The 18,125-nt window shown below is 54.5% G+C and overlaps 1 protein-coding gene across 1 annotated transcript in view; it reads right to left on the bottom strand.

The window, feature by feature from the left end:
- NIPAL4 (NIPA like domain containing 4) overlaps window positions 1–17,831 on the bottom strand; it is a 32,065-nt gene extending 14,234 nt beyond the window's left edge. Inside the window, exons 1-4 of the mRNA XM_075009321.1 lie at window positions 17,707–17,831; window positions 9,506–9,751; window positions 7,533–7,589; window positions 4,802–4,892 (exon numbers count right to left, since the gene is read on the bottom strand). Coding sequence (XP_074865422.1) covers window positions 4,802–4,892; window positions 7,533–7,589; window positions 9,506–9,751; window positions 17,707–17,743 — 431 coding nt within the window. The 5' untranslated portion in view covers window positions 17,744–17,831. The remainder of the gene's footprint in view (window positions 1–4,801; window positions 4,893–7,532; window positions 7,590–9,505; window positions 9,752–17,706) is intronic.
- Between the last annotated feature and the right edge of the window lie 294 nt (window positions 17,832–18,125).

Genomic DNA, 18,125 nt, shown 5'->3' with positions numbered 1-18,125 from the left:
AAGCGAGTCTCTGGTAGATACGCCCTCGCTGTAATAGAATTTATGCGAGCCCCTACGAACTCTATGTCCTGTGTGGGGTCTATCTTTGATTTTGTCAGATTGATAACCAGGCCGAGCGAAGAGAACGTGCCTGCTGTGACGCATATCATGCGTAGTACCTCCTCCTTCGAGGCCCCTTTGAGTAGGCAGTCATCCGGATACTGGAATATAAATACCCCCTGTCTGTGCAGGTAGGCTGACACCACTGCCAAGGGCTTGGTGAAGACTCTGGGGGCCGAGGAGAGGCCAAACGGTAGGACCTTGTATTGAAAATGTTCTTTGCCTACCATGAAAAACCAGAGGAATCGTAGGTGAGCCGGATGAATAGTTATGTGAAAATACGTGTCTTATAAGTCGAGGGCTGCGAACCAATCTCCATCGTCTAGTGCCGTAAGGATGGAGGCGATTGTGATCATCCGAAAGCGTTGCTTGCGCAGGTACCGGTTGAGGCCTCGGAAATCTAAGATGGACCTCCCGCCTCCTGTCTTTTTCCCCGTGAGGAAGTACCTGGAGTAGAACCCTCTCCCTTGCAGTTGCTCCGGCACTCTTTCCACTGCCCCTATGAGCATGAGATGGTCTACCTCCTGCTTGAGCCTCGCTACGTGGGAGGCCTCCTGGAGGTGGGGCCTGGGTGGAGGTCATGGTGGTGGGAGCAACTGGAAGGGGATGGTGTACCCCGTGGCTATGATCTCCAGCACCCATTTGTCTGTGGTGATCCTTTGCCACTGGTTATAGAATGGTCGGAGGCGATGGTGGAATAACCGCTTCGGATGACCTTGCGATGGTAGTGATGGCGCAGCCCTGGATCTGTGTGTCAAACTTGTGGCCTTTGGCCCTGCCCCGAGGACGCACGGCTCTGTTGGGAACGACGCCTGGGAGTTCTGTACTGCTGGTGCTGTTGATGTCGCCCTTGCTCGTAACCCCTGTGGTACTGGGGACGCTGTGGCTGGTACTGGTACCATCTTTGTTCAGGGTAGTACATTTCTTTCTGTATGGAGGGGTATAAATCCCCAGGGTCCTAAGTGTGGCTCTTAAATCTTTACTGGAATGAAGGACCGAGTCAGTTAATTCAGCAAACAGCTTCTGCGAGTCGAAGGGAAGATCGACTATCTCTGTCTGCAGGCCCTTGGTATACCCGAAGTCTGGAGCCAGGACTCCCTTAGCATCACCACTGCCGTAGCTGTGGAGCGTGCTGCTGTGTCCGCAACATCCAGGGCGATCTGAACTCCCATCCTCGAGGCCGCGTAGCCTTCTTGCATGATGGCCTTGAGCACTGGTTTCTTGCCCTCTGGAAGCGAGTCCATGAGGGAGGTTAACCTAATGTGGTTGTCAAAATTATGGTTCGCTAGATGCGCTGCGTAATTTGCCATTCGCAACAGTAGAGTGGAGGAGGAGTAGACCTTTCTGCCCAACAGCTCTAGCTTTTTGGCATGTTTGTCTGTTCCCCCACATTGCGACGACTCCACCACCAAGGAATTTGGTTGTGGGTGGCTGAACAGGAACTCCGTGCCCTTTGTCGGCACGAAGTTTTGTTGTTTTTTTTTGTTTGTTTTTTTCCGCTCTCTTGTGGGCAGGCGGAATAGTCGCAGGAGTCTGCCATATCATAGTGGCAGACTCCAAGATTGCGTCATCAAGCGGTATTGCTATTTTGGAGGAGGCCGGAGGTCTCAGATTTTTGAGGAGCTTATGGTGTTTCTCTTGCACCTTAGCTGTCTGGATGCCTTGCGTGAAGGCCACCCTCGTAAAACAGCTCTTGGAACTGTTTGAGATCGTCCGGAGGATGGACGTCCCCCGGGGCCGTAGCCTCATCCGGGGAGGAGAGCGAGGAACCGCTGGGGTACGTCTCTCTGGACCCTTCCGGTTCCTGCTGGTGATGGTACACCCTCTCACTAGAGGTTTGCGAGGGAAAATCTCGGGGTTCCATAACCAGTCCCCCCTGAGATGCTTGAGTCTCTGTCCCCGGTCACAACTGCCCTCGGGGGTACGAGATCGTTTGTGGGGATCTTTCCCTAGTAGATAGCCGATGGTGTCTATGCCCCGCGTGGTAGGGGCGACCATGGCAGTATAGGCACTGTTCTTGGGAAGGTGACCTAGACCACTCCCTTGGTGCGTACCCTCTGCGTCTGGGGGAGGGCTGGAGAGAGCGATTTTGCATAATAGTCCAGCGGTTCAAACCCCAGGAAGGGTGAAGGTGGTCCCAGCCAGGGTGAGGCTGGTTGTAAAAATGGAGAAGGGGGCTCCGGGTAGGCTAGGGGGGACCCCTGCCTTCTGGTTGGAGTCTGCAACATAAGCGGAGGGCTGTGAGAAAGCAACTCCACAGCCCTGTGCGGAGAGGGGCTGCAATGCCTCCTCTTGTGTGCAGCCTTCCCCCTCCCTTGAGGAGGTAACTCCGCCCCCTGACGTACAGGGGATCCCGGCCCCGTCCGCACCGAGCTCGGCACGCTCGAGGGCGGTGCCGCACGTGCGGTGTCCTCCGGTGCCTGCAGGCTGCGTGCCTGCGCGCTCTGCACCGCCGGTTCCCCGGGGGTCGGTGCCGCTGCCTGCGGTGCCGCCGGTACCGGCGCTTGTTTAGCGGCCGCCCTGCCTGCGGTGCGGGGCGGCTGGCTGATTATCGGAGGCTGAGCCGCTTCCACGTGGCTCTCCGTGCCGCTGCCGATCAGCTGTTGCTGCGGCTGGGGGCTGCTCGCTCCTCCCGTCCCGCTCGCTATTGTTGCCGGCAGAGATCGGGCTGGGGAGACTTTCCTCCGTTTTTGCGCTGATGGGGTGAGGGAGGCAGCTTTCCTTTTATGGGCCCCGGAGGGTCCCTCCTGCTGCGGCCGCTCCGGCACGTCTGGCTGGAGGGCCTTGTCGAAAAGCAGCATTTCAAGCCGCATCTCCCTGTCTCTCCTTGCTCTGGCTGTTAATTTAGCACAGAAGGAGCATTTCTGTGCAACATGGGACTCCCCAAGGCACCTTATGCATAGACTGTGCCCATCAGACGCTGGCAGCACCTCTCGGCAGGACTCACATTTTTTAAATCCTGAAGAGGACATTGTTGGTGAGTCTTTCAGTTGTTAAACGGGTACTTAGCACCTTCTCTGTGCTGTTTTCCCCTTCTGATGGCCTGCTGCAGCAGGAGGGCTGATGGCCCTATGCTCCTGGCCTCCGGCGCTTGTTACTGGGACTGGATTGAAGCTGTCCCGCTTGTAGTTTGTTTGTTGTTTTTTTTTTTTTTTTTTGAAAAATAACAACCGGCTAACTTGCAGTAGCCTAAGTACTTGAAAAACTTTAAAGAAAAAACAGTTAAAGCCATTGAATACGCTACTTGGCCTTAGCCTAGTTCGGATTCCGTCTGCAGCCGACGGCGGTTAAGAGGAACTGGCGGGGACCGGATCACGCACGTGGCCGGGAGCGCGCGGGGGAGTGGCGCGCACCGGCGCATGCGCGGTCCGGCAGCAACTGCTTGGAAGATCCGATCTGCGGCGCCAGGCGAGCCCGACACCTAATGTGGAGCACCCACGGGGACACTCGAAGAAGAACCTCCGATTTACACGGAGGTTGCGTCCTGGGCAACCTCTGTGTAAATCAAATTTTGCATAACTTGGTGGGGGAGGTCGGGGGGAAGAGCCCTGGAATTCCCCTGGATGTGGGAGCCGGCAGCTAAAGCCTCTGCAGAGCTCTGCTACTCCACCGCCATTCCAGCCACCCACTTCCCCTTCCTGGGAGGAGTGGCACGGCCACCGGCTCCAGCTGCCAGAAGTGGGGAGGGGGCAACAACGCAGCCCCCAGCTTCTCCCAGCTAGGGGGCACACAGCTGCTTGCCAGCAGTGTCCGCGCACTGGGCTCCCCAGCTGCGGGGGGGCCAGGTGTTGCGGGGGAAGGGGGCAGTTTCAATTTGCGCTTAACTCATGTTAATGTCAGTTAAGCACCAATGGAAATCATGCTTCTTGAGGGTCTACTGTACTGTACATTGTTCCCACGTTCCAGTCACCTGGAGATACCTGAGTCATTAGCTATCATCTTTGAAAAGTTATGGAAGACAAGGGAGATTCCAGAAGACAGGAAAGGGCAAATATAGTGCACAGAAATAAAAAGGGATTGTCTTGTGTCCAGTTCTGGGTACCACCTATCAGGAAAGGTGGGGACAAATTGGAGAAGGTCCAGAGAAGAGCAACAAAAACGATTAAAGGTCTAGAAAACATGACCTATGAGGGACCTATGACAAAATTGGGTTTATTAAGCTTGGGAAAGAGAAGACCGAGGGGAGACCCAATAAACAGCTTTCAAGTACCTAAAAAACTGTTACAAGGAGGAGGGAGAAGATTTTTTCTCCTTAACCTCTGTTGATAGGACAAGATGCAATGGGCTCAAATTGCAGCAAGGTAGATTTAGGTCGGACATTAGGAAAAACTTCCTCTCTGAATGATTAAGCAGTGGAATAACTGATCTAGGGAGCTCGTGGAATCACCATCCTTGGTGATATTTAAGAGCAGGTTAGACAAACATCTTTCAGGGATGGTCTAGATGGTGCCTGGTCCTACTGTGAGGGAAGGGGCCTGGACCTGATTACCACTTCATGTCCCTTCCAGTTCTAGTTGGCCTGATTCTCTGTTATTTAATCCACAGTTAACATACATTGCACACCACTCCTCGCTGAGAGAAGCATCCAGCTATTTGCCTCCTTTGTAGCAAGGACTCAGGTGTCTTCTTGCAGAGTAAATCATGCTGGGCCATCCGGGAGAAAAAGGAACTGCATCTAAAAGCAGAGAGACCTAGAAATCACCTTATGAGCACGCTCAGGGCGCCAAGGGGGGTGACGATAGTTGCAGGCGCAAACGCGTAGGCAGCAAAGTTGGCAGCTTCTCCTCCACCCACTGCGCAAACGAGAAAAACAAACAGCCAGTGAGTTACAAGGTGTATTTGGTGAAGGCCATTGTACATTTTCAGAGTGATAAGGGCTGAGCTGGGGAAGGAGCAGGAAATCACCCGGGGGTGGGGGGGTTGTTTCCATGCCAAGCGTCAGGCCCACCAACATGGAGGACGAAGAGGGCAGTTGGCCCCAGGTCCCGCATTTCAAAGGGGCCTGGATCTCCAAAGTAGTAGCAGTGGCAGCTGAACCTCCTGGCCCCTTTGAAACACTGTGAAGCCCTCTGCCACCACTCCACGTGTGGCTCTGAGGGAGCATCGGGGTGGCCTCTCAAGCTCACTGCCCTAAGTCCTGTCCCTTCTGCTCTTGGCCCAACCCCTTCCAGGGCAGAGAGCTGGGCCCTCCTCTCAACTTGCTGTGGTAGCTGTCCGCCCTGCTGCTGCATAAACAGAGCCAGGGTCTCTTGGGCAAAAACAACCCCAGTGAGAACTATTGCCCAGGCGGGAGCTTCACTTTAGGGGGACCTGCAGGAAGTTGCACACTCTGGAGGGACTGTGGATTCGGTGTGGAAGTGAATCCCCAAACCAAGCATCCCACTGAATGAAAAGCTGAATCCGTGCCCAGCTCCAAATGCCCGGGGAGAGGTCTATCTCCATGTGCTGGGGGAAGATGGATCTGGGCTTCCAGACACCATCCAACTCCTCAGGATCTGCAGTGCAGATCCAAAGCTCGCAGACTGGGGTTCTCCCTAGTTGTCACTGTTAGCCCAACCTCCTCTAGCACGGCCGAGTGACATGCACCATTGCAATCCTGAGGGCAATGCAGGAGGGACAGGATCAGCAGCTAACGCCCAGTGCAAATCAGCTGTACCTGTTAGCTGTGCTATTTCTTTCTTTTCCCGCCACTTGGCCACTCCCATGACTCATAATTAGCTATCCAGGGCAGCCCTTAAACACACCCTCCACACCTTGCAGCCCTTAGAGTCGTCGTGTCTCCCAGGTGGAGCCTTGGCTCTGATTAACCAAGGCGGCTCATCAGAGGCAGCCAATGCTTCTGCAGCAGAGCTACAAGCTCTGGGTCTCTGACATTGATGGAGCCGGTTCAGTGGAGGGTAACAAAAATGATTAAAGGGGCTGGAGCACAAGACCTATGAGGAGAGGCTGAGGTTTGTTAGTTTACAGAAGAGAAGACTGAGGGCTGATTTAATAGCAGCCTTCAACTTCCTGAAGGGGAGCTCTAAAGAGGATGGTGAGAAACTGTTCTCAGTGGTGTCAGATGGCAGAACAGGGAGTGATGGTCTGAAGTTACAGAGGGAGAGGAGTAGGTTGGATATTAGGAAAAACTACTTCACCAGGCGGGTGGTGAAGCACTGGAATGTGTTCCCTAGAGAGGTGGTGGATTCTCCATCCCTAGAGGTTTTGAAGTCCCGGCTTGACAAGATCCTGGGTGGGACGACCTAGTGGGGGTTGATCCTGCTTGAAGCAGGGGGCCGGACTAGATGACCTCCTGAGGTCCCTTCCAGCCCTAGGATTCTGTGACATCTTGGGCATCCACTTGGCACTTCTCCCAACCCCTTTTACTAGCAAGGGCTAGGACAGGCTCGCAAGGAGGAGCCCAAGTCATTAACTGAAGCACCTGTTAATGGATTTGAGCAGTTCTACTGCTGAGCCATAGCTTTGCTAGTCTATCCTGCATAAGGGGAACAATTCTTTGTGCCTCTAGGTTGAACATGTTAAAAGTTGCCTCTGCCCAATATGGGAAGTTTGCAGTGTGTGGAGACTGTGGTTGTTCAGCCGGAGTAACTCCCTCACCCAAGGAAAGGGAGACAGCCCTGGCCAAGCTGCTGCTGCTGCTACAAAGAGTGAGTAAATATAGTAAATATTTATCTGGGAAAAACTGCCATGTAGATTTAAAGTGTTTTCCATATGGCTCCAGGTCCAAACCTGGAGATTAAATCCCATCAGAGGAATTTTAGTCCTGCTTTCCGTGAAAAATCTCTACCCAATCTTAGCTACGGAGAATAGTAACAGAGAGGGAGCCGTGCTAGTCTATACACTATCAAAACAAAAAGCAGTCAAGTAGCACTTTCAAGACTAGCAAAATGGTTTATTAGGTGAGCTTTCGTGGGACAGACCCACTTCTTCAGACCATAGCCAGACCAGAACAGACTCAATATTTAAGGCATAGAGAACCAAAAACAGTAATTAAAGAAAGCTCACCTAATAAATTATTTTGCTAGTCTTTAAAGTGCTACTTGACTGCTTTTTGTTTCGCTACGGAGGTGTGACAGATGCCTCCAGAATTGCTACCTACTGCTGTAGCTGGGCGCTTTCCCGGACCTTGGTAGTTCAGCAGGGTTTATCCAGTGTCTTGGACACTGATGGACCAGCCAGCTGTCCTCATATAACTGCAGCTTTTCGTACTTTCAACCAGGGACAACCACGCAGACTCGCTCTCTGAGCAATCCAGAAAGGCTGCAATGGGACGGCAAGGAAAGCTGCACACAGCAGTTCTGCTCAGCAACCCTGCACTGAACAACCTTATGAGTCACTGGAGAAACTGGCTAAAATACCACCTTGGTTATGCCTCTACTTTCTAAACCTTTTAGGAGCCCTAAGTGCATGGGAATGCAAATAGCAGCACTTACTGGCCAACAGCCCGGCCCACCACAGCCAGTCCTTAAGATAGCCATAACCACCGTCTCCTGGAAAAGCAAAACACAGACATTTAGGGACTGCTAGATAAAAAAGCCATGACCACAAGACACAGCAGGGTCCAAGCTATGGAGGGGCTATGCCAAATGGCTACAGAAGAATGCAACAGGGAAAACAGCTTAGAAGGAGGCAAAAAAATAAACATGTCAGTAAAATCCTAAAAGACAAGGCTAAAACAGGATGAACTTCTTAAATCCAGTACAGTCTTGTCCAGCAACATCTGTGGTCCAGCAGGTTGTCTATAAAGAGCAAGACTTAAGAGGATCAAATAGGTGTGGGAAGTGGAACTCTGGAGCAAGTCTTAGCCTCAAAATAGAACTCAGACAGCCCAATCCTGTCCCCATTAAAATCAAAGCAAAAGTTCCCACTGATTTTGGTGGGAGCATGGCAGGGGTATAAATGCCTAGCTAGAAAGGCTGGACGGCAAGAAGGAAAGAGAGAGTGAGCTGTGGACAAAGAACACTTGGGAAACGCTCTTGCTAGAATTAAAACATGCAAAGGTCCTTGGGGAAGCTAAAGGCAGAAGGTTCCCTTGGGAAGCCCATTTTTTTTCCAGGCTCAGCACTTTCTCAGGAAGTCAGCTTTTGAGCTGAAGTTTTCTATGCTTCAACTCCGAAAATGGCAGGAAAATTCCTGCAACCACTACCGAGTTTACGCCTCTTTGGGATGAATGGGGGGAAGCTGATGAAATACTTTTCTTTTTGTTAAATTCTTAAGATTACTTTGAGCAGAGCTAGCCCAAAATACCCCCCTGAACTTTACAACATTGGCTGCTGCATACAGCCAGACCTCCGCAAGGAGCAGTCACCATCAGGGGTAGATCCCCACCTGTGGAGGTGGATGACCTTAATCAAGCCAGTGCGCCACACACTGCCTCAGTTTCCCCCCATAAAACAGGGACAAAGCCACAGACCTGGTTTGCAAAGCTCTGAGATGAACAGATGACATATGTTCACTAGATGTTACTGTTTGGTAGTTACATGAGCTTGGCTGGGTGTGCAGGTTGAAATGTCAGCTGAGGCGTTAATTCTGAGATACTAGAGCAATGGGATAAAGTGCACTGTGTAACTGAACCGCGTGCAAAGCATCCCACCCCCAAATTCCACAGATAGGCGTCCACGCATGCACGCACATTGGCCTTCCATCTATGCATGCCAAGTCAGCCAACCGACACGCACACGCACACCAGTGCAACCCCACTGCACTCACGTGCCCAACCATGCACAAACGGAGCTTCATGTTGACACAAACCCCACTCCAGCACCACCTCCGCACACTGCTCTCAAGTGATGCAATATTTACAAGCTTTCCCTTGCTCAAGCACCGGCTGCATAATCTCACCCTAGCACATCCCATCCCCCTTGTGCAACACAATCCCGCATATACATGTCTCAGCCAGAGCCTGCATGCAGTACCTCCCAGCCACCCTACCAGGCACACCACCGCCACATGCTCTCACAGACACCCCTCTTGCTCAAGCTCTGGTCATACCCTCTAAGCTGTCGTATCAGGACAGACACACTGGTCAAGCCAGTGGCAGACTTCCCCACTAACTTCAATACAAGCAGCAGAACAGAACCATGCAATCCCATTTGACTGTACTGACCCATTCTGCAAGGGTGAAATTCTCTCTTGGGCAAAGGGCCAGCAACAGAGGGAAGCACCACTGAGTCCCACCTCCAGTTTTATTTACACAAAGAGATGACACTTCTTCCACGAGTCCCTGGTGAATGAGAGGGTCTCTCACTCCCGGTGAGCATGTCCTTCAGATGCAAATATGCACCAACAGCAAAGCCCATAAGGCATATCCTCCAGCCTCATTCCTCATGGGAGGCTGGGCAATGCATCTGACTCTGGGAGCAGAAAAAACTCTCTTCCTAACCCCCACTCCTACGTCCGTCCATACCTGCTCTGGTGCCCCCTTTGTCCACCAGCCGCAGCAGCCCCTTCTTCTTGAGGATGACACTGCTGCCGATGAGGAAACTGGAGAAGACAGCAAGGGCCAAGCCAATGTAGAATCCGTATTTGCTTTGTACTTGCGTGGACCAGCTGGTGTGCGCACTGAGATTCTCATGGACGGAGGTGGCCAGGTCGCCATCTCTGATCACCTGGCATACGACCAGGTGAGGACAAGAAACAGTAACCAGAGAACCTGCCAGGACAATGGACAAGGGAAACACACACGAAGAGTTAGTGAGAAGATTCGGCGTGGCTCTATCCCATGTGTTCTGTAGGGACGGTGGGGTAGAGGTTGGCATACAGCACTGGCATCCAGGATCCTAATCTCAGTGCCAGCACTGCCACTGAGCTAAGACAGACTTCTTGCTCAGCCTCGCTCCATGACACTCCTGGAAGCAGCCAGCACTGTTTCTTTGGCCCTCGGGGCCAGGGGGTCTCCACGCCCTGTTCCCACCCTGGTGCTGACCCCACAGCTCCCACTGGCCAGGAACTGTGGCCAATGGGAGTGTGGGGATGGTACCCGAGGGCAGCAGTGCACGGAGACCACCTGACTCGCCCTGGAGCCCCTACCAGACAGATGTGCTGGTTGCTTTCGGGAGCCACCCCAGGTAAGCACGAACCTCTGGGCTCCCTCCTGCAGCCCACCTCCGTGCCCTAGCCCAGAACCCCCGGCCAAACTCCCTCTGAGAGCTCCCACTCACTCCTGCACCCAAACTCCCTTCCCCGGCCTGGTCTTGTTCCCCCTCCTGTACCCAAAACTCCCTCCCAGATCCTGCACCCTGCTCCCCCGCCTCATATCCCAACCCTCTGCCTTAGCCTGGTGATGCTGAGAGAGGCTGAGGGGAGCCCAAGTGACAGTGGAAGTGGGAATGGAGTGAGTGGGCCCTCAAAGAAGGGGCAGGGCAAGGGTCGTCGGGTTTGCACGAGTGGGAAGCTGGCAACCCTACCAGGGGGGCACGTGGGAGCCCTGGCTGTGACAGAAGAGCGTTCCCATAGCACAACCACAGCTTGTTGGACACCAGCCAGCCCAGGTGCCCCCCCATCCAAATGTCAGGTGACTGCGTTTGTGTGGGTGTGGCTTGTCCGTGCGTCATGCCCACAGACTGTTCTGCCCTGGGGCCCCGAATCGCTGTCTGTGGGCTGGCTCAGACCTGCCACTCGCTCTTTAGGCAGCCTTGACAAAAGTGGTTGAGGGCCGGGTTCTTGGACTCTCATGCCCTTCATCTTATAAGCTGCTGCTCTGAAGTCGAGGGGTTACCGAAAATGAGCAAAAAAAATCTCTCTGCTCAAGGTGCTTCTGTGCTCCCCCGATAGTATGTGAGGGAACTGGACTTGATGACCTCCTGAGGTCCCTTCCAGTTCTAGTGTTCTATGATTCTATGGGAGCACCCCAAAATCTTTAGTGTATTTATCCTCATAACACCCCGGGGGAGCGGGTGGGACTGCCCCCACGCTCACCAGAAGCAACACAGTGCTTTTAAGTGCAGGGGAAGGGCCGATGCTGGGGGGCAGTGTGCGTACGGTCCCCTGTGCATCCCCCCATGGGACCATCCAGCCTAAGGCATTAGCTATTTAAATTAGGCACTGACTTCAGAAATGGGGCAGAGGAGAGGTGGGATTTCCTATGAGACATGTGAAGACCACTGACTACGTAGAATGAGCATTGTAACGGGAAGGAAAACTTTTATTGAATAAAACGCTCCTCTGAAGCGTGGAGGAAAGCATTAAAAAGCATTTGCCAGGTTGGAATGACTCCACCAGCACCTGGGAGGGGAAAAATTAAACAAATTTTGACATTTTCCCTATTAGAAAATAACATAGGCCTTCGATTTACCTTCTCTTAATGGCCCCTCATATAGTATCTAAGATCTGGGCACCAGGAAGCTCGCGGAGACCTGCTCAAGAATGAACGGTGTGGATCCCTGCTGGACAGGACAGGTCTATTTACTGAGTTCTGAACCAGCCATGATTCAAACAGCGGTGTTTGCAGTGCTGGTGTGGCTGTGTCAGTCCCAGGATACTACAAAACAAGGTGGGTGAGGTCACAGCTTTATTGGACCAACTTCTGTTGGTGAGAGACAAGCTTTGGAGCTTACTATGAGCTCTTCCTCAGGTCAGATGAGTTACACAAAATAATTATTCTCTTGGCAGGACTGTCACTAGCTTAAGTATCTGGTGGAGATACTGTATAAGGTCAAAAGCTTGTCTCTTTCTTCAGCAGAACTTGGTCCATGTCACAGCTATGAACTCCCCCACCTTGTCCCTCTGAGATCCTGGGACAAACATGGCTACAAAACAAAACAAATACTAGTGTTTGCAGATCTTCAGAAGGCAAACAAATGTTAACAATCTGCCTTTTCATCCCCACTGGGAGATCACCAGAAAAATTCTTGAACTGTGACATTCACTGTGGGGCAGGAAATCTGTGTTCTGCCCAGAGCTAGTTATCAAGGCACCTTGAAACAAAACTTGCTGCACAGTTCAGGGATGCTTACATCTGAAGGGCAAAGGGCATCATTGTGGCTATCTGCATTTGTTCTCCTGTAGTACTTTTTTTTTTTTAGGAAAAAAAAGGTGCCAGAACTCTGGTCTCCCCCACTCCGCCATGATTAACCCCGCCCCCCGTTGCCCCGGCTTCAAACCACCGCAGCCTTAACCATCTCCCCACAGCTCCCACTCAATACAGCTTTAACCGCCCCCCTGCAACCCCAACCCGCTGCAGCCATAACCCCCAGATGCCCCAAGCCATGGCCAGGCTTTAACCCCATACCCCCCTTGCAGCTCCAACCCACAGCCAGCCTTAACTCCCCCACACCCCATGGCCTCAACCCACTGCCAACCTGAATCCCCATGGCCAGGCTTTAACCCCCCTGGCTCCCCTGCAGCCCCAACTCACTGCCATTCTTTAACCTTCCCCCCACATGGGCCCAAATCACCCCCAGCTTTTAGCCCATTTACATTTCAACAGGAGTTCCACATGCTGCTGCTCCTTCGCCCGCCGGCCCCAAGTTCCCTAAGTGGCTGCTCGCCTCCCCCCAGCTCTCCCACACGCAGTGCGGCGGGGCAGCTCTCTAACCTGCCATGCAGAAAGTGCAGAGCTCAATTTAATTGGGTTAATGACTTGACCCTTATAGGAGAAGATACCTAAGTTAAAGGTTAGAATACAGGTTGTACCTCCCAAACAAGAGAATCTTCTAGACCCGGGGGCAGTCCATCACCAGGTGGCCAGTGCTCCCGGAGCTGCCTCCTGCTTGCCAGGGACTCCAGCCCCAGCCTCAGCTCCCCAGGGCTGCCATGGGGCTCTAGCCCAGCCCCATGCTGCCAGCTACCACTTCGACACTGGCTGGCCCATCCCAACCCTTGCTGACTCTGGCCTGGCTGCTGGACTCTGGCGTGAAGATACTGGGCCGGGCCCCAGCCCTGGGACTCCCTGGTCCTGAAATATGCACGTTGCCAGATGAGAGAATCCTGAGGCGTACAACCCCTGGCAAAGCTTCCTTCTGTGCTGTACATTATCTGTGGTCTGATCCCAGCCAGTTACAGTTGCTCAGACACCAAGAACTGGTGAAAGGGAATGGGTCGCTTCATGAGCGCTTGCTCTGTCCATCCCCACTGGAGCACCTGGGGCTGGCCACTGACGGAAGACAGGACATTGGGCCAGATGGACCATTGCTCTGACCCAGTGTGGCCATTCTTATGTCAGGTTACACAAAAAAATTATTCTCCTTATATGATTGTTGTTCGCTTTCACAGCCACCCCTTATGGCACCATCCAGGGCAGGCCAAGCCCTGTGCCCACAACTTCTGGTAAGACCTAGACAAAATCTCCTCCAGAGAAGACACTGACATCAGAGTACATACAACATATGACAATCTGAGCTGAGACTCTTTTCTGTGCCCCTTTGTACTCTATAAGCAACAGCGAAACTGGCATCCACCGCAGGCCCCGGGCAAAGCGGGAGATGGGCCCAACTCTGTGACTCCAGAAGGGGGCAGGGCCAAGGACAGAAGGGGTGTGGCCTAGAGACCGTAACGCCCCCTGGACTGCGGTTCTGGCCCCCTCTCCTCCCTCACAGTTGCACAGCGTGGCACTCCCACAGGAGCTCAAAGAGGCCTGGAGTTCCAGCCACCGCCACTGCCAAAGTAACAGAAGCGAGGGGCAGACCCTCAGATCCTTGTCACGACCTTTTCGATTCAACAGAATTTAGGGCAAGATACTCCAGCTGGAGAGACACCACATAATTATTCTGAAGCCAGGCCAAAGGAGCCGTAAGGGCCCAGTTAAGCCAATACAGAGACTTCCTGAAAACACAAATTAAAATACCAGCAGAGTTGATTCAACTCTTAACCCTGCCTCATTGCCAGGCAATTTATGTTACTCAGATACCACAATGATGGGCACATGATCTGCACATAGGGAGACTTACTGGATGTGTATGTCCGTCATCTGGGACCTTGAAAGCAGAGGTCCTGATTCACACTGTGGTGACATCAGGAGAGGTGAATCTGGCTCAGAGGCTCCATCTGGTAAACGATCCCATAGCACTTTTTCCTCAGAACACAGGCTTGTCCCTGGCTGAAATTTCCCACTTCCTATGCCCACTGCAGTGCGGTTGTCCTAGACGCCACCTGGCTGGTAAATGCACTGCGCTCCGGCAGGATGGACTTAGTGGTGCAAATGGGATTCACTATTAAGTGGCATGAAAACAGATAAGAATCAAGCTCCTCTCTGTAACGCACCACTAAAAACTAGCACCCACACCAAAGGCTTATCAATGGGCGTGGGTGGGGAAATCGCCAAGATTCCCTTTCAGGCTCTCACACTCTCACCGCTCCCAAGGCAGTACTCCTAGCTACCCTGAGCTCTGCATAGGTACCACGCCAAAGAAAATACACAGAGACGGAGGAGGGAAGAAAACGCCCAGAGGAGAGTTCCACCACTAGGGAGCTGACCGCAGGTGATCAACAAAAGAGCTGAGTCAGCTTTTAAAAGGCTACACTGTGCACATCAGAACTACCAGTTCGATCACTGCCTCCATCTTAGCCAGCGGAAGAGGAACTCGCCCTGGGATTTTGCCCAGCCAAGGAGTTCTTTGGAGCTGGATGGACATGGACACTCCTTTTGCACACCCCAGCCGTTCCCAGGCCCTGGGAGGAATTCAAAGGAGAAGACTGGCACAGCCTGCAGTTGCTGTACCTTTTGTGCAGTCTCTACTCTGTGTGCAGGTGTTTCTGCAGCGGGTGGAGTGGGGGTAATCCGGGCTCAAGTCATCGAACAGAAAATTCCCTGACTGCAGAGCTGTCACCCAAAGGACCTGGTGGAAGCTGAATGTTTTTCAACTCTCCCATATACACTGTAGAGAACAATCCTCCACAGAGCTGTGTGTGTGGGGGGGGGGTTCCATTGAAGGGGTGCACAAAGTGGGGGGGGCATGACATTTCATCAGGGGGTGAAGCACGATCAACTGCTGGGTGTCAGGCTCACCCATCTCATTAAAATGTTGAAATATGGGTGGGGAGGACCCTGCTAACAGCAGGGACAAAATGCGGGGCCTGATGCAATACATTTGCTGAGCTCTGTCTATTGAGTCATTTCTATCTTGGATTAGTAGCATTTATAAGAAAAATGCCGGCTGCTTGGTAAATCCCCCCCCCCCCGCACATACTGCAAGTGCATATAACCCAGTGCTTAGATGTGCTCCTTTCTTCTGCTTTTTAAGACTTAGAACAAACGCAAAGGCCAGCTCCCCTGGGTGCACAATGCCTCATCTCACATGGCTTTTGCACCTTTCAGAGAGCAAACAACATCAGCACCTTTCAATACAAAGAGCTAGTATAAAACCCCCAAGGGTGAGAAGCCAGAGGTCTGTTTGGTGCTTTATTAGCTTCACTCTTGTTACCTCCCGTTGAGCCTTCCAGGTGGCAAAAGGAACTACAAAACTTTGGATAGTAACAGAGAGAAAGCCATGCTAGTCTATACACGATCAAAACAAAAAAGCAATCCAGTAGCACTTTAAAGACTAACAAAATAATTTTTGTTATAATTTTATTAGTCTGTAAAGTGTTACTGGACTGCTTTTTTGTTTTTACAAAACTTTGGGTGTGGGGAGAAATTGTCCCTCAAAGACAACTCTTCCATCTTTTGCAATTTCAGGTTGGGACACGGAGCTGCAAACAGCACCCAGGCATTGTTATTTATGCCTGTCCTTCCCCAGCCATTCAGTAAGGCACAGAGGAGAGTGGCTGCAGGTTACTCAAACCATGATGAGTTCTAAAAAGCCCCAGTCTGACCCCCTCTCCATCCTTCTCTCTGGTTCCTTCCAGAAGTTTAAAAGTCCGCATCCAGCTGGGGTCAGTTGTGATCGCCCCACTGCCCGCAATAGCGCTAGGACCACTTAACACCAGCTGCAGATCCGTCCCAGAGAATTAAGTTTAAAATAAATCTGCACATACATTTTCACAGCCACCGCTCAAGCACGCATCTGCTTTAAGGGCCTGCTCCAAAGCCCGCGGGAGTCAAGGGAACACCTCCCCGGGTTGCCCTTCATGGGTCTGGCGCAAGGACCCCAGTGGGCGCTAAGAGGCAAGATTATTGTTCCAGTTCAAATGCCAGCAGCTGTCCACTTCATACCGTCCTGCAGAGAAGTGTCACAGGGAGGTCCCCAGGCCTAGGCTAGGAGCACAAACCCCAGGGCTCTGAGGGGCAGGGCAGCTGCACTGAGGCAAGCACTGCTCAGAATTCCCAACCACAACAAAGACATTTCGTGCCGGAAAGACCAAGTTACAGACTCACAGAGCTGCCAGGGGCCCCTCTAGCCCTCACCACTCCCAGCCCGAGGCAGGCCCAGTCAGCCTAGGCCACCCTACAGGTGTTTGTTCAGCCGGTTCCCCAAACCCTCCAGTGAGGGGGACCCCAGCCTCCCTGGCCCACTGCAGCTGTCACAGGGAATCCCCATCATGGAAGGAGCTTAGCAACAGGAGATCCGCGGAGATGCCCCTCCACCTCGCATTAGCCTCTATCCAGCATAGGCCAGTGCTTCCCCCCACGGGAGCAGGGGCAGCCCCAGCCGTTGCCCCAAACCCCTGCGGTCCCAGCATGGGCCTCGTGCATTGTGCAATCGCCTCTCCCCTGCCCAGAGCTGGCGAGAATTCCGGAGCCCGGGAGCACCTGGCGCCTGTCGCGCCGCCGGGGGTGTTCGTGGCCTGGGGCACAGGGAAGAGTGGGGCGCGCCCAGCCCGCTGCTAACCCTAGGGGAAAGGAGGGCGCAAGGGAAGGGGCTGATCTAGGGCCAGCCCGGCCCCAAATCGCGTGAGCCAGAGCCCCGTTCCCACCCACCCCCGATCGTGCGGCGGTGCCCCCGGCCCACTCCAACCCCAGTCCCTCCCCACAACCCCGCCTCCTCCCCATCACACCCCCCCTTCCGACCCCCAACCCCATCACACCCCCCGCCTCCTCCCCATCACACCCCCCCCTTCCGACCCCCTCCCACCCCCGCCTCCTCCCCATCACACCCCCCCTTCCGACCCCCGACCCCGCCCTCCCCATCACACCCCCCCTTCCGACCCCGCCTCCTCCCCATCGCACCCCCCCTTCCGACCCCCAACCCCATCGCACCCCCGCCTCCTCCCCGTTCCAGCCCCCGACCCCCTCCCACCCCCGCCTCCTCCCCGTCACACCCCCCGTTCCGACCCCCGACCCCCTCCCACCCCCGCCTCCTCCCCATCACACCCCCCGTTCCGACCCCCGACCCCCGCCTCCTCCCCATCACACCCCCCCTTCCGACCCCCAACCCCATCACACCCCCCGCCTCCTCCCCGTCCCACCCCCCGTTCCAGCCCCCGACCCCATCGCACCCCCACCTCCTCCCCGTCCCACCCCCCGTTCCAGCCCCCGACCCCCGCCTCCTCCCCATCACACCCCCCGTTCCAGCCCCCGACCCCCGCCTCCTCCCCATCACACCCCCCGTTCCGACCCCCTCCCACCCCCGCCTCCTCCCCATCACACCCCCCCCTTCCGACCCCCAACCCCATCACACCCCCCGCCTCCTCCCCGTCCCACCCCCCGGCCCCGGCCCCGGCCCCGGCCCCCCATCACACCTTCCGTTCGACCCCCTCCCGCAGCCCGCCCGCGCCGCGCCCAGCAGGCACCTCTAGCACAGCTGCTGTTCCCCCCCAGCGGCTCCATAGGCTCCTTCCTGGGGCCGGGGCCCCGGCAGCGGGCTGGGGCGCTGTGCCGTCCCCCGGGCCGCGGCTGCCTCGCTCTGCCCCTCGGAGCTCGCCCCACCCGCGCCTAGCTGCACTCTAGCTCCCCACCGGCGCGGGGCGGGGCGGGGCGGGCACCTGCCCGGGCCAGATCCGCCGCTGGCCGGGCTGACTCCTCCTCCGCCGCTGCCCCAATGCCGCGGCCCCGTGCTAAGAAGGGAGCCAGCAAACTTCCAGCCTGCAACTGCTCCAAGTGCGTGTGCACACGTGTGCCGCTCACGCACGTGGGAGGGTGTCAGCGAGGCGCCGAAAACAGCCCCCCCAGCGCGCGTGCAAGCCCTGCAGCCGCGTGTGCAAATCTGGTA

This window comes from Carettochelys insculpta, chromosome 15 (assembly GCF_033958435.1).
Source record: "Carettochelys insculpta isolate YL-2023 chromosome 15, ASM3395843v1, whole genome shotgun sequence".
In the NCBI taxonomy this organism is placed as follows: Eukaryota; Metazoa; Chordata; order Testudines; family Carettochelyidae; genus Carettochelys; species Carettochelys insculpta.
The sequence above is the reverse complement of the archived record's forward strand: the minus strand, read 5'-3'. Positions and strand labels throughout refer to the sequence as shown.